Source organism: Eriocheir sinensis, chromosome 33 (assembly GCF_024679095.1).
Source record: "Eriocheir sinensis breed Jianghai 21 chromosome 33, ASM2467909v1, whole genome shotgun sequence".
In the NCBI taxonomy this organism is placed as follows: Eukaryota; Metazoa; Arthropoda; class Malacostraca; order Decapoda; family Varunidae; genus Eriocheir; species Eriocheir sinensis.
The window spans coordinates 3,333,938-3,349,996 of NC_066541.1; the positions used below are offsets into that span (position 1 = coordinate 3,333,938).

Sequence of the window (16,059 nt, forward strand, 5' to 3'; positions counted from 1 at the left end):
GTCGGGTTGTCTTGGGAGTATCGGTGGTCTTGTCCCTCACTGGCACGACACTTTCTTCATCCTTTGCTCGCTATCTTTTAAGGTGTGTCGGGGTTTTAAACTTTTTTTCAACTTGTATTTTTTGTTTATTTCTAACTATTGGACTGTTTCATTGGCGGTTTTTTTTTTATATCGCTAGTACTACAACGCTGTTTACCTTGACCTTTTGCTCTGTTAAGGTGTGTCGGGGTTACAGACTTTAAACTTGTATATTTTCGTACTTTTCCCTTCATATTTAATACACTTTTTAATTGTTCACATTTCTCGTCAGTACAACGCTTTTTACCTTTATACGTTGCTTTCTCTGCCTTTTAAGGGTGTCGGGGTTATAGACTTTATAACAAGCATTTTTGTGCTTTTCTGGTACTTCCTTCATTGCAGTGTTTGATGGAGGTGGTGGTGTTGGTGGTGAGCCTCGCCCCGCGCCTGTCACTCGGGGCTTGTTGGTGTCGGTTTGGCGCGCGTTTTATATTTCGTTCCTCGGTGTGACGGGTTTTGGGCGCGGTCCCGTCCTGTCACCTGGACGTCGCTCATGAAGCTCAATGCCTTTTTTTCTGCCTGTATTATAACGTCTATTCCTTATTTTCTTGATTATCTATGTGTCAATACCATGGCCAAGGATGGGGTGCGATCCTGTCACATCGTCCCCATGTACAGAATTACACCCCATTCTAATGGTTGACACTTCTGCTAGATTTTAACTTGATAGTTGTCACTCTGATGACTGATACATTGTCATAATACTAGGCCATCTCACGCAAGGTTATTTCTGACGTTATTGAATTTTATTAAAATACTAGGCCATTTTGTGGTTATTTCTTATATTATTGTATTTTATTAAAATACTTAGGCATCTCATGCGAGGTTATTTCTGATATCAGTAAATCTTAGGAATAGCGGCTCCACCCCAGCCCCCCCTACCCTCAACACAAGCCTGGGGACCTGTGGGGAACTGGTGCTTTGGGGGGGAGGGGGGAGGCAAAATCACTGAAAATGGGCTTCCAAAATTTCTCTAGAAAAATCCCTAAATTAAGAAAAATTCCCTAGTCTCGAAAGTAAGGTTAGCAGGGGGGGCTCCCCATGAATTTTTTTTTTTTTTTTTTTTTTTTTTTTTTTGGTGGTGGGGAACATATTTAATTTACTATAACCGAACTTTACGTAACCTAACCTCTAACGGGGGGCTTCACCCCCTTTAACCCCCACTGCTAACCAGGGGGGGCAACACCCCGACATGTATGATGCGCCAGTAAAACTAGAGAAGTGCAACAGTATGTGAGACCTTGGAAAGGTTATTATTCTTGTGGGGGCAATATTGGAGGCGCGTGCTTTTCACAGCTTGATGGGCCCACGAAGCACCAAATAAGCGCACCCTATGTGACACGCCCGTGTCACTGTTTGAATCTGGTGGATTGAAAGACAATAGGTACATTTAGGAAACTTTACTCAAAGTTTCGGGACTAGGGACTTTTCCCGATTTTAGGGAAATTTTTGAGGCCCATATTTCAGTCAATTTGCCTTCTCACACCCAAAACCCACATTACCCACAGGTTCCCAGGCTCTCAAAATAATGCTGTCTAGGCTGTTGAGTGTTAAGTGTACAGCACATCCCATGTGACACGCCCGTGTCACTGTTCCCATATGGTGGTATTGAAGGGCTTCAATTTTAGGTTATTTGGTGGTGCAGTGTGCCTCCTGAGGGATACCAATAAAGAGGCTAAATAGTCAGCTAACACTTACTGAGAGGTGTAGTAGAATAATACTTTCATGAGACTAAAGAAGCGTTGAGTGTCGATGTACTGTCCACCATGGTGGCGCATGGAAGGAAGACTGAGAGTGAGACTGCTACGTGACAGCCTGGCAGCGATACACCCCGCGTAGTAATATTTCAAGAATGTAGTCACTTAAAATTTTAAAATACAAATACTTGCGCCATTACAGTCACCTCGCGATTAACACGAGTTTAAATATTGCATTTTTGATTTAACACGAGTTGATATTTAAGGAGATACGTTTAACTAACGCAATATGTTTGATTTAACATGAGTTTCATCGATGAAACATTATTAATACATTAGTAGGTCATGGAAAAAACAAAAACACACGTTCTCATTTTATTTAAATTTGTTCTTCACCTGCGTCGGCCACTGTCCCTCCTCACCCTGCACTCCCGTCACCAGCTGCTCCCTTCACCTGCACCACTCTGCCTCACTTGCCTCCTTCCTCTTCCTTTGACTACCTGTGCTATTGGTGATAAAGATAATTCCTTTAAGTTAAAGTTTTCTAAAGAAAGAATTGCTTCATTACATTTGTAAGTCACTGACACAAGAAAAACACATCCTCACACTCACCATCATCACTTTGTTGATGCGTCACTGTTATTAAATGCGTCTTGAATCTTCACCCGCTCTATCCTCACCCCATCCTTCACAGGTAGTCAAAGGAAGAGGAAGGAGGCAAGTGAGGCGGAGTGGTGCAGGTGAAGGGAGCAGCTGGTGACCGGAGAGCAGGGTGAGGAGGGATGGTGGCCGACGCAGATGAAGAACAAATTTGAATAAAATGAGAACGTGTGTTTTTGTTGCTTCCGTGACCTACTAATGTATTATTATTATTTATTTATTTATTTATTTTTTTTTTTTTTTTTATTATTATTATTATTTTTTTTTTTTAGAGTAACAAAATCCCCAAAATAGGCAAACTTTCCCAGTGTCCAGGAACGTAACCCCCACTATTACCATTGTTTCGTATGGGCATTTTATGTCCGATATCGTAATGATCCTTGTACGTTCTGGATATTACTGGCTTAGGAACTAGTTTTTATGGTGCACTGCAAGGCAGCTATGAGGCTCAGTCTGTCTATAAAAGCGCTCGTGAAACAATTACAATAGACTTAGTAAAAATCGTGAGGCCAGCGTGGAAATATACACCCCTTGTGACATAAACACGCCTGTCCACTTGTCAAAACCCTGTTGTACGTGCTAGAAATGTTGTAATTACCACCATACCGTGCCCTAAATGTGCATCCGCTAGGAGCCGCTATTCCTAAGATTATCCCTGATATATATATATATATATATATATATATATATATATATATATATATATATATATATTTTTTTTTTTTTTAATGCAATGCTGTAACTAATAGATTGTGGAAAATTAATGGAACGTTAAAATGTAGAAGTTTGAGTGGAGTCTAGCACATCGCATTTTGGCAGTGTGGCGATCACGTTAAGTTAGATTTGGTAATTTTCATTGTTTAAGATAACGCTTCCCACTGTGCTGTTGCTGGCACTGCTGGTGGAATGGGTTACAGTATTCTACATATTTTCCAAGTGCTTTTTTTCTGAGATTTGCACAATTAATGAAGTGGCAATAGGTTGTTATTTTAGCTGTGATAAAACACTATCCTCAGCAGTGATAGGTTACTATCCATAGCAGCTATACTAGGTTTGCAATGAACTAAATTCCACTTTCCACATCATCCATATGACCTCTACAGGTCATGAAACGCAAGAGAAATTAATCCAGATCTGGAAAAGGTGGAATGAATGTTTCTGGTGTCAGAGATCGAATCCGTGACTGGCCAGACAGGAAGCTAATCTTCTGACCAATCGGCCAAAGAGGTACCCCCACTAGCTAAGTGGGTTTGGGGGGCTTTATGCATCAGGTGGGTCATGACAGGCTACTATCCTTAGCAGCAATAGGATACCATTTCATAACAGGTTACTATTAGGTAAGGTAGTGTTCTCTCAGTTAAGACTGTAAAGTTGGTGGGAGATTGCTCCAACATATGAAATAGGTGAAGTTTCACATATTCTCATTTTGATGTTCTTGTGTGTGTTGTTTCTTGTATTGCATTCCAATGCAAACCTCAGCCAACAAAATTCCCTATCTATTTGTCTATATCTCCGACGCCCTGCTCCCTCATGGGAACTTCCCTCCAGGGGGTGGCCATGGCAGAAGTGTCTCCATTTCTCCCTGTTCTGGCACTCACTCTCAGCACACTCAATCCTGCTACTTCCAACTCTCTCGCTCCAATACTCGTTCACTCTATTGACACACTTTACAGGTGGTCTTCCCCTGACACCTCCTGCCAAAAGTCCCTCATGTAAAAAATTGTTATGGCATTGGTTAGGTGAGCAATGGGTAGTTTGCACTCTTCAGTAAAACTTTTTTGTGTGAATGTTTGTAAAGTTGGGGTCACTTATTTAATTTTTTTGTGTGACAAGAGTGTGGGCACTGCTTTATAATTACTGCTTTGCTCTTTTTGATGCTGTCTCTTTGGTAAACTCCTTGTTTGGCATGTCTATCCCATATTTTCATTGTGCACTATAGCTATATTTCCATCTTTTATGGCATTATTGTCCAACACCAATATAAGTCAATTTGGGTGGGGTTCGAACCTCTTCACAGCACTGCTGCATCACCCCCAATACATCACTCTCTTCCTCATATGTTATCTATGTATTATTATTATTATTATTATTATTATTTTTTTAAAATTTATTTTTTACGTTTTTCACCCATGGTGCCGGTAGGCTTTCTTGATAGGACCTGATGGTCGGCCCCAGCCCGTTGTGGCGCAGGCAAGTGTGTTTAAAGTGGCGCCATCTTTCAGTGGCTGATGCTGCCCCCCGGAGCTCATCTTTGATCCTAGAATCTAGAGTCCGGGTTGATAGGTGGTCTTCTGGACAGCATGTGGGTAGTCTTAGGCCACTCAGTGGTGGCTGAAAAATCCTAGCTTATGGCACCGGGCAGGGCGCGAACCCGTGTTGTCCTGAACGTGTCGTCATCACGCAGCCACCGCCTCCCCAATTTGAAATAGTGTATCAGATATTCTGTTTCCATTAAGTGAGATTTGGCAGCGCTATGGCCAGGGAACTCCCCAAGCTGGCCCCGTCTTAGCTGACTATAGTTTAGGTGCAGACCTTTCACATAATCCCTTTCAATGCTGCCATCTGTGTGTCATGTTACTTATTTTGTTTTTAGTTATGCTCCTCATTCCTTTTGGACTTCCTACAAATAACTGTGTAATGATTTATCCTTGTATATCCCATTAATTGCATATTGAAAAAATTGCCTGCCTTTACTGCCCTCTTTATATTGTTGTCCACATTTGTTACATGGTTACTGAAAAAAAATCGTTTCTCTGTTGAGCTATGTGCATCACTGGCAGAACACAGGCAGTAGAATCCCTGACTGTATTGATTACTTTCCTAAAGGGAAAGAAAAGGAAATTATATTTCTTTCTAAGCTCATTTTGATGCCAGGGCACTAGATGACATATGTAATGATGAATTTATTTATATCTTAATTACACCGTTTCTGTGTGTTTGCATTGCAACAATGGCTTTACAGAACACCACTTAATTTTTTAGTCATTAGTTTTATTTATTTCATACCATGTACTTTGATATCAAACATACACTCATACAGGCTAGCTGCCAGAGTCAGAACATATTTGTCATTAGGAAAGTGTATTTAGTGTATAATATCTTTGAGGATATTACATGAATGGGACAGAAGCCCTCCTAGTGTTGTTAAATGAGATCATTGATCTGAAATATCTTAAATATCTGACTTGAAATATCACTATAGTTGTGTTTAGGGTATTATCTTACTCTTGTAAAAAGTTAAATGAGATGATGAATAATGATAATTTCTTCTATTTTCATAGTTTTCTTATCTTCAGGTGTTAATGATATGTGGCCTGTTTTTTCCAGGGTAGGTATTTAGCTGCATGCCTGGATGCAGAATAATTCAGTCACTTATATCCTCCTCATTTTCCAGTGCTTTTCTTGCGGTGCGGAAATTGGCAAACACAGAAGGAACCACGGGTATCAATTTATGGTAAGGCAAACAGGGTGTTCTTGAGCCAACCTTTGTAGCTGTAGCTGTTTCCTCTGGGCTTTCCTGGCTTAATATTTTGAGGGGCACACTACCACACAGGTCCTCAACACAGCATTTCTTTCTCTGCATCATAGTGTTTCTTTGGACACTTTGGTTCACTTCTCTTGGACCCCACGAGAGAGTACATTTTTTCTAAAACAGTGAAACAGTAGCTTAGTTAATTTATCATGAGTATGAGGTGAACACTAGTTTTTGTGGATATAATTAAAGTATGTAGTACAAACAGTTTGCTCTCATTTCACATATTTTTGCATGTGTTCACCTTTGCCTTTTTGAATGAATTAAATTTTGTCAGAGAAATCACCAGTTACTAAGTAAACCAGTATATATTGTCATGATACCACTTGGTCTTCATTAAGAATGTCTTCTTAAGTTATATTAATAGTATTTCAGAAGTAAGGTAGTAAACAAGTTGGTGCTGCTGCTCTCTTGATGCTGGAAATGCTGCTCCTGCCTTGACTTTTCCTTTTTTTCCTTTTTTTTTTCCAACTAACATTAGTATTATGGAGGCTGTCAGTAGAGACCAGAGAGAGAGAATGGACTGACCCCTTACTGCTTCTCTGGTTTGTTTTTTGCTGCAGCCCTCTCATGTTGCTCTCTGTATATTCTCTCTCTCTCTCTCTCTCTCTCTCTCTCTCTCTCTCTCTCTCTCTCTCTCTCTCTCTCTCTCTCTCTCTCTCTCTCTCTCTCTCTCTCTCTCTCTCTCTCTCTCTCTCTCTCTCTCTCTCTCTCTCTCTCTCTCTCTCTCTCTCTCTCTCTCTCTCTCTCTCTCTCTCTCTCTCTCTCTCTCTCTCTCTCTCTCTCTCTCTCTCTCTCTCTCTCTCTCTCTCTCTCTCTCTCTCTCTCTCTCTCTCTCTCTCTCTCTCTCTCTCTCTCTCTCTCTCTCTCTCTCTCTCTCTCTCTCTTTTTTTTTTCAAAGCATGGCTATGTACTGCTTCTCCTTTCTCCCTGGGCTGCTTGCTAGTGTGTAGCCCTCAGGACTTAGTGTTCAGAAGAATATGTATTACTACTACTTAATGTTAAGTCATGCAAAGTAAAGCTAAGACAGTTGATTTCATGGCTGTTGATAATGTATTGTTTTGCTTATTAAATGACTTTTTCTTTAAATACATCACATAAGAATTATTTTTCATGATTTTTTTTGGCATATTCTACTGTGTTCTAAACTTTTTTCTAATTTCCAGTTTTCTTGACTTTGTTTTCATCATCATTGGTTTTGCCAGAAGGTTTGCAGTGATAATACTTGTTTTATGAACTAATTGCATATTATAGTTTTTTATATGAATTGTGGTGGTGTTTCCCCTTGCTATATTCTCTCGGGTGGCAGAGTGCATGTTAGATGTGGGTGTTGTATACCACTGGATCAGGGCTAACATCAAATTTCTGTGTTAAAAAAATTTCTTGTAAAAATTATTTATTGATTGGCCTAAGTGTTACATTTTCCTTCCAACATTTTTTGTCTAACAATTATTTTGAATTTTACATTCCATATATTATAGCTGTAGGTAGTAGCATTCAGCTTGCTTGTGTTTAGAATGTTGCTGTATTTATTGCAGACCAGTTGCAAGAAGGTAAAGTTGGCTTGTTTGAATGAAAAAAAAGCTTTATCTGATATCAGTTTTTAGTGTTAGGTGTAAAGGATGAGTTTTATATGTTCTAGAGTATTAGGAAGTAGTAGTAACTTTCTTCATTAGGTTCATTCAAATTATGGTTCATCATTAAATATTCTTATAAAAGGCATCTCAACATCAATATTCTCAATTGTTTATAATGTATTAAGACATTGGCAGTTGAGTTTGGTTATATGGTTTTGTTTAAAGGGATAGGGGAGTGTCAGGTGTAAGAAATAGTTTTACATTCACAGATGTAATTTCAATACAAACTAGGACAAGTACACACACACATACACACACATGCGCACACACACACATTTGCACACACACACATGCGCACACTCACACATACGCACACACACACACACACACACACACACACACATGGCCCGGTAGCTCAGGGGTAGAGCATCTGGCTCACAACCAGAAGGACCGGGGTTCGATTCCCCGGCTGGGTGAAGATAAGTTGGGTTTATCTTCTTTCACGTGTAGCCCCTGTTCACCTAGCAGTGAGTAGGTACGCGACACCAGGCAAGGAGTTGTGACCTCGTTGTCGCGGTGTGTTGTGTGTGAGTGGTCTCAGTCCTACCCAAAGATCGGTACTGCGAGCTCTGTGCTCTTCCGTAGGGGAACGGCTGGCGGTCTCGAGAGAGACCCGCAGCAGACCAAGAGGAGGTGAATTACACACACACATGTGCGCACACACACACACACACACACACACACACACACACACACACACACACACACCTCTGTTGTGTAGTGGATTAACACTCAGTTGGCCATCATGTCAGGCTGAGGTTCATGCCCTGCCGAAGGTGAAAAGTTTTCCACTGACAAGAGAGGTAATAGTCTCCCCTTGAGCATTTGAGGCATTGTGTATGTAAGGACATAAAAGAGATTACCAGAGGCCAGGCAGGCTTCACATGGCAGCTCATGAAAATGGGCTATTCACCAAATTTCCTTCCCATTCATATGTACATCTAACCTCCATTTAAATCTTTCAATTGTGTTTGCCTCAAGTACATACCTGTTCCACTCATGCACCAACCTGAGGTCCTAGCCATACCCATAGATCTGTCAGTATGCATCTCCAAGCTCTTTCGGGGAGGATGCTGGCTGGTGATTGCAAGTCAAGCATGCAATTAGACCACTTGTGAATGACACATACATGCACACACTCACCATTGTATTACCTCAGTGCCCCAAGATGAGCCAACATCTTCCCACACAGCTTTACAGAACATTCATACCATCACTAAGCAGACTCACACCCACTCCCTTGACACTGCATTCTACCCTTAAGTAATGTATCTTCCTCTGCTAGAGCATTGCCGTGGCCACCATCACTTGATATTTATCCCTATTCAAATAAAGCCTTTTTCTTGTTCACAGCTTTTTTGGGTGAATTCTCTATATAGTGCAGTTCCTCCTGGATAGTAGCATTAGAGGGTGGGGAGAGACGGTGCAGTGTGAAGGTACTGTATCACCAGCCTTGCCAAGTAGTTGTAGCACCTTTACCAACATCACCTACACTACCCACTGCAAGTCCTAGTTTTGTGTGATTCACTCTTAACTCTGTAGGTTTTACACTTGGTGCAGTGAGTGCACCAGTGAGTAATGTATCAGGATAACGTTACTTTCAGCCCATGTAAGAGAATTACAGACTGAGGACGTGCTTTCCTGGGATTGATATTCCTAGAATTGCAGACTGAACAGTTGATATCACACTTCCAGAAAGAGGTGTCTTTGTTGCCCTTAGTTCTCACATTTTATACTTATACCTCCATCATTGTGAGTAAAATATGTATTTGTAAATGTGTCTTCAGGGATTCATAATTGAGAGCATCAGATACTGTGCACATTCAGATAAAAGTAAGATCCCATAAAATTAGTTTTAGGTATCTTGCCTCAGACACAGAGTCAGCATCTGACAAAGTTTGTTTACATAATTTTGTGAACAGCAGAGCAGTGGCTTCATTGTGTTTTACGTTTTAACTGCTTTATTTATAAAATCAATAATGATATTTTTAAGATATTCTTTCCTCTGATACTCGAAGCCCTGTTCATCTAGCTGAAGATAGGCACAGTAAAGTTGAGCTGCAACTTTTTCTTTCTGACAAAATGAGGCAGTGGCAGCTAATGGATAAAAATGTTTCCTCAGAGAGTAATGAGCTTTGCTGTGAATTTCAGACCCAGTGGTCAAAGGCTGTCATGCAAGCACTTATCAACAAGCTTTCAAGTACATTGATTTCAGCATTCCATCTTTCCATGTAGGGAAGAATATGCTGTGAGCACCATCTGTTCAACCTAATGGAGCATACAAGTCATGAGATTAAAATGAAATAAGTGAAGTGAGGGAAGGCACATTTGTAAGACATTTTTTTAATGCACATGGCAGAGGGTATATGAATTCCTTTGTTGAAAAAATTCAGTATCTTGGTCTTAGTATAATGTATCTCAGATAAACTGATCCTTATGGAAGTTTTTAGATTTGCTTATTTAAAGATATACCTTATGTTCAGAACACTGACACAACATAATACAATGAATTAGGCAAGCACATGATATGATTATATTCTGAGCTGAAGTAAAACACTGACAGTATAAGTAGCATATCATAAGAGTTTAGGTATATAACACCTTTGACCAAACTAGATAAAAACATCCATGTAAGTCACTGGATCATACTGATAACCATCAAGAAGTTTAGGAAAATGCACCATGGTCATGGGTGTTAACCTTGATGAGTGAGGGATTCATTTTACTTTTACTCTTTGTTTCACGGAATGATTGGAGATTTATATAGCCTGCATGATGCCACTACCGACACAATCATTGACAGATATATAGCTGCCCCATTAAATATTTGCATTGTCTCATAAAATGAAGAGAAAAATGGAGAGTAAAGTTAGCTTAACTGCTCTGAGAGGAAGATTAGGAAAATTTGTCAGTCAATTATGTATCAAATGACTTATGTTGCCTTTCAACTGTTGTTAAGGGGAGGCGACGCGAGCTACTTAGGAGGTAACATTCATTCTTTTCAGATTATCATGAATTTTGATATGTATACCTCTGTAACTTAAGTATAAGATTCCCAAGTTTCATTGAGATACGATTAGTATTTAACGAGAATAAAAATATAATACACACAGAAAATGTCAAAAAATGACATTAACATTCTTTACAAAATCTCAACTATTTTTCTTTCGACTATTTTGAAATTAAGTCAGGAGACGACGGATACATATAACTTTTTTTTCATTGTAGCAGATTTTCGTTATCGCATTTCATATACGAAAAATAAGATAAGAAAGTCACTTTTTTGTTAGAAAAAAATCTACTGGGATTTGGTTTTATCTTTTTAAAAATGTCTCACAATGAAAAGTTTTCCCTTTCTTTCCAATGACTATAGACACTTAAAAAACAACAGAGAAATTGCACTACTCCAAATGTGAATAACTTTGGTTTTGAGATATGAGCAGTTTTATGTTGAAGAGTGTCTATCATGATGTTTTTAGACTTAATGCAGCATAATTTTACACATTTTGGGGTAAGAATGTCAGAATGACAAATGAAGGCAAACCAATGTTTATTATATATAATATACAGGCCTATTTGGAACCTGGTCCCCTCTTATGGTGGCGGCCAGGAAGCAGCATCTGATGGTTGTGCACGTGGGTGATGGGTCTCTTTGTCTTAACTCTCCCTTTTATTCTTGTTTATCATCTCTCTTCTTTCTCTCTGCCTCGTCTTTAACTTCGATTGACGACCAATGACTCTTCTCAGGAACAGGTGGAAAGTAAAACAAGAGAGAAGCGTTTAGCATTTGAACAAAGCGTCAATGCTCCTTCCTCTCAAAACATCTGAGGAGACACTGAGTGTATCACTCACTGCCACACCTCATTCACCACCCAGAGCTGCTTGATATTGACATATGGTGGTCCATTTTATAAAATACGAACAGAGCATTAAAAAACATAAAATAATGATTCAAAATCCTTCAGAGTCATGAGCAACAACTAAACACATGGCATGGCGTGTGGCAGGGCTCTTTAAATGAATATAAACAAAGCATCCCCCGAATGAATACTTCACTGTACTTTTCAAAGGTTTACATCCATGAACATTAGGGTGGTGTTGTGTGATGTGTATTGCTTGTGTGTGTGTGTGTGTGTGTGTGTGCGTGTGGGTGTGGGTGTGGGTGTGTGTTTTGCCAGGTTTGTGTAACAGTGCCACTGTTGCCCCCGCTACTGCACTCTGCCCACCTGTGCCCCCCTCACTAACGGGTCCCTGTCTCTCCCTGGGCCCGCACTCTCACAGGCCGGTGTTTTCCAGGACACAGGAAACTTTAGCATTTTCCCTGGTCAAGGCCACTGGACAGCACGTGAGGAGGTCAGACTATTGGATGCTATTGAGCAGTATGGCTACGGCAACTGGGAGGACATTGCACGGCACATTGAGACGCGCACGCCTGAAGGTGAGGCAGATTCCAAGCTAGTTTTTGGAGGTGTTTGAACTTTTCAATGGGACTAGTGCTTGTGTCATGGCTATAGTCGGTTCCACGAGAGCTGGCGGAGGTTTTCCTTCAGGGGTGGACTCGCAGGCTTGGCGTCATTGCTTGAATGGCGGTCTCCGCGCCGCTCATTGGCTGTTGTTTACTAGATCTAAGCTGCGGCAATATCGTTTGCCATGACATAGCCTACTAGCTCTCGCTCTCTGTTACCTCTTAAAATCAACGCTATTGATATATAAATGTAGTTATTCTTATAATCGCTCTTCCTTATAGTTATTTTTTAGTTTATTACCAACAAATAATAGAAACATATTTCAGGATTAATGATAGCATGATGAAAGAAATGAGAAACTTCTTGCCTTAGGCCAATGTTTACGTTAGGACTCCATAGCATCATTACATATTATGACTAAGCCAGGCCTAAAGATATTCCAAGAAATCTTACAGTAAATGTGTTAATGTTAACACTGTAGCCTACCATTTTGTAGTGGTAAAAAGTATTGAAAAAAAAGTAGCTTAACAGTTGCTTCAGCCGCTGGATATTGTCCGTTTACGTGTAGCTCCAACTTAATTTTGTTGTGAATGTTGTTTCATATGTATTTATAATAGTTCAAAAGGCACATACTTATCAATAAAGATATTGCATTAGTTTTTATCGGTACAATCTGTTACCTTACAACTCAAAAAGCGTTTAGGTAGGAATACAAAGTCAAATTTAATGCGCGTTTGAACAAGTTAAGAATTGGCCAATGAGCGCGCAGCACCATCAACCAAGCAATGATGCCAAGTCCATGAGTCCATCCTTGAAGGCTTAGGCCTGCCAGGTCTGGTTGAACCAAATATAGTAAGGTATTTTGAGGCATGCATGCCAGGGATTGTAAGGGAAAAGAAGGTATGAATTTTTTTTCTTCATAACTTACAAATATGACATTTTTCAATGTGTAAAACCATGTATGGAGCCCCTCTAGACCAATAGAAAGATTTCTTTAGTTCAGAATAGATTTTAGCAACTGTATGCATGAAAGTATGGCTGTGAAGAATCTTGTTTATGTAGCGTCAAGTCAGCAAAATATATAGAAAATATAATTGAGTACTTTCTGAAATGTTTAGTATAATTTGAGAACATGAATGAAGGGTGACATTTAGGGCCGATTTAATAGTCCTCTGGCATTATCCCTAACCAAAAGCCTTCCCAACCTGGTAACAGGCATTACCGACATCTCAGTCTGATTTCACAGTCATTTTCATGGTCTGGGAGATCCCCAACCTTGTGATGATTATAGGATGAAGACCTCAGATTTGGTACTGTTAATATGCTGGCAGTGGGAAATGTAAACATTGCAACAGATGAGTGGATGACCGATGACACCAAGATGAACGCTTCATGAGAGAAGGCAACACCACTCGCTATGAGCAGGAGGTTACTCTTAAGGGCCTCATCAGAGAAAATGCTGCTATTTTGGAAAAGAAAATGGATCACATTAACTTTTAATTACCATGAAGGTTCACAGCCCTCATTGGTTTACAGTTTTACCTGATGCTGATATAATTGGCATCAATAAATCAACCCACTTACTGTTTTTATCTGTGTAATTGCCTTTTACATGCAATCTTAGACTAAAATATTTCACCTTCTATTTATTTCGGTAACAAGTTCCACAATAGCTTGTATGTTATTAGATGTCTGCTGATCAGCTGGGGCAGTGAGTTCATGCTATCATTGAAATTCTAAAAAATTCTTATATTACCATCAAAGCCCTGAATTGTGTTATTGTAGTGTTTAATAATTTTTCACATACACATTAAAAAATAGTATAACTTTTGAGAATAAAAATTTGTGTTATTTGTTAATAAATTGCATTAGTATGCTCTGTACGGGAGGACCCCCAGCTTCCAGACCTTTGTTACCAGAGGTTCCAATTTCTGGTACCAATGCAAACAAACATTACCATGAAAGCTGAGTGTGAAATCAGGTTGGTTGATGGTGGTGGACATCACAGATCATTGGGAATGATCACTATAATAGGAAGTGACTGTAAAATCAGCCCTTAGTCATGATGTGTTTTGTTTGTGTGCCTCAGATGCCAGGAACAAGTACATCAGCAGTTACATAGAGGGAAACATCGGGCGGGTGTCATGGAAACCCGCCATGGAGAGGTTACAGCTGCCCATAGAACACACCACCACGGACACCGGCCCTCTCTCTCCGACCCTCGGCTCCTCCCTCCCCTCACAGCCACTCTCCTCGGAGGAAAACACCATTCTGGGCTACATGCCACACAGAGATGACTTTGAGAGGGTCAGTTTTATAGCTAAGTGAAAATTACTAAATTTATAAGAGTTTTAGTGAACTATTTTTTTTTTCTTCTTCTTTTAATTTTTTAACCCCTTCACTCCGGCGACGTCGGCGTCCGATGGCGTCACCGTATGGAAAGGGTTAGTCCTCTTCTAAACCTCTTAATTCTCTTCCATTTCCTCTTAATCCTCTTCTAAACCTCTTAAAAGGAAATGAAGGAGGATTAAGAGGAATTTAGAGGAGGATTGAGTGGTTTAGAAAAAGATTAATCCTCTTCCATTTCCTCTTGACCCTTTCCATACCGTGACGCCGACGTCTGCGTCACGGATGGAAAGGGTTAAGCATCAGATCTTCAGTGCTTATCTTGTCAGTTTTGTGAATTTACAATCAAGTTATTACATGGGTTGTCTATTAACCCGGTAGCAGTGGGGATCATGTTTCTTAATGGTCCCTCTAAGCGAGAAAAATGAGTAAAAATCATCCCTCACACAAACCATTTCATAATATCAAGGCATTTGTGATCGGATTATGTATCATCTATTTTGGGGGGTTTATATCATGGCACAAATTTGGCCCGTCACTGCTACCAGGTTAAATGTAAATATTCACCCATGGGCTAATATGGCAGTTTCAGTCATAATGACAGTTCACTTAGGGCATGGATTCAAGTGATATATATATATATATATATATATATATATATATATATATATATATATATATATATATATATATATATATATATATATATATATATATATATATGGCCTTGGTCCTCATCTGTCACATTGGCCCTTGAGGCTGTGGCGGGTGATAACCAGTTGCTCTGGAACACAGGCCAGTTTGACATTCAGGTTACCACAGTTCACGTTCCTCAGGATTCCCCAGGTACCCATTTATTGACAATCCCAAAAGGGAGAGTAAACAGCTGGGTGGTCTGGGATTCGAATCCAGGCCCATGGATTTGTAGCTAGGCTGCCATCCATTACACCACAGAGGCAAAGGAAGGCAAGAAAATATAGAGAATCACTGGAGTTTGTCTGAGCACACATTTTTCATCTAAATGCAAGGAAAAGAACATGATCTTTCTTTCAACAAACAGATTCAATGATGTTGAACCAATTTTAACCCCTACGGGACGGGACGGGTTGTAATTTCCTGTCTTGCCGGATGGGCAAACACGCGTCAATCTCTTATTTTCATCGACATTCACTCTATAAATACTACTAGAGAAATGTGGTGAATGAAATATGCATTCTGACTATCATTAACTCTTCCTCTTTCAAATGGAATCTGCAGATATTTGATGACCCAGAGTCACTGTGTCCGTTTTCTTTCTTGACTCTGGCTTGCTATGACTTCGACTAACACGCTGTGGAGGTGTGATAACGTTATCACCCCGCACTCTCCTTCCCATCCCAACTTGTCTTTGTCTTGCTCTCCTCCCTCTTATTCCTATTCTGCTTGCTCTTCCTCATGTATGGCCTCTTGCATCACTTCTGGGAGGAGAAGATTCAGCAGAGGAAGAGGATAATGCAAACTCAATCCTCCTCCTGGACCTTGGAGGAGATACAGGTGGAGAAGAACGTAGCGAAGATGTAAGGGGAGCAGAAGGCTGCCTTTTCCAAAGTCTATAAATACCAAATCAAGTCATACGCAGCTTTGTGGGAGGACGTTGCTTGGTT

General features: G+C 40.1%; 1 protein-coding gene across 7 annotated transcripts in view; it reads left to right on the plus strand.

Annotated features, from left to right (window-relative positions):
• The window catches only part of LOC127006558 (transcriptional adapter 2-beta-like), a 36,852-nt gene that overhangs the window by 686 nt on the left and 20,107 nt on the right, over positions 1-16,059 (plus strand). For 5 of the 7 annotated variants that reach the window (XR_007759631.1, XR_007759630.1, XM_050876553.1 and 2 more), the window contains exons 3-5: positions 5,830-5,889; positions 11,886-12,042; positions 14,160-14,377. Coding sequence is in view for 4 of the 7 variants with exons in the window: in XM_050876554.1 (XP_050732511.1) it covers positions 5,830-5,889; positions 11,886-12,042; positions 14,160-14,377 (435 nt within the window). In the remaining 3 variants the exon portion in view is untranslated. The remainder of the gene's footprint in view (positions 1-5,829; positions 5,890-11,885; positions 12,043-14,159; positions 14,378-16,059) is intronic. The other 2 variants (XR_007759632.1, XM_050876552.1) reach the window with 1 other exon arrangement.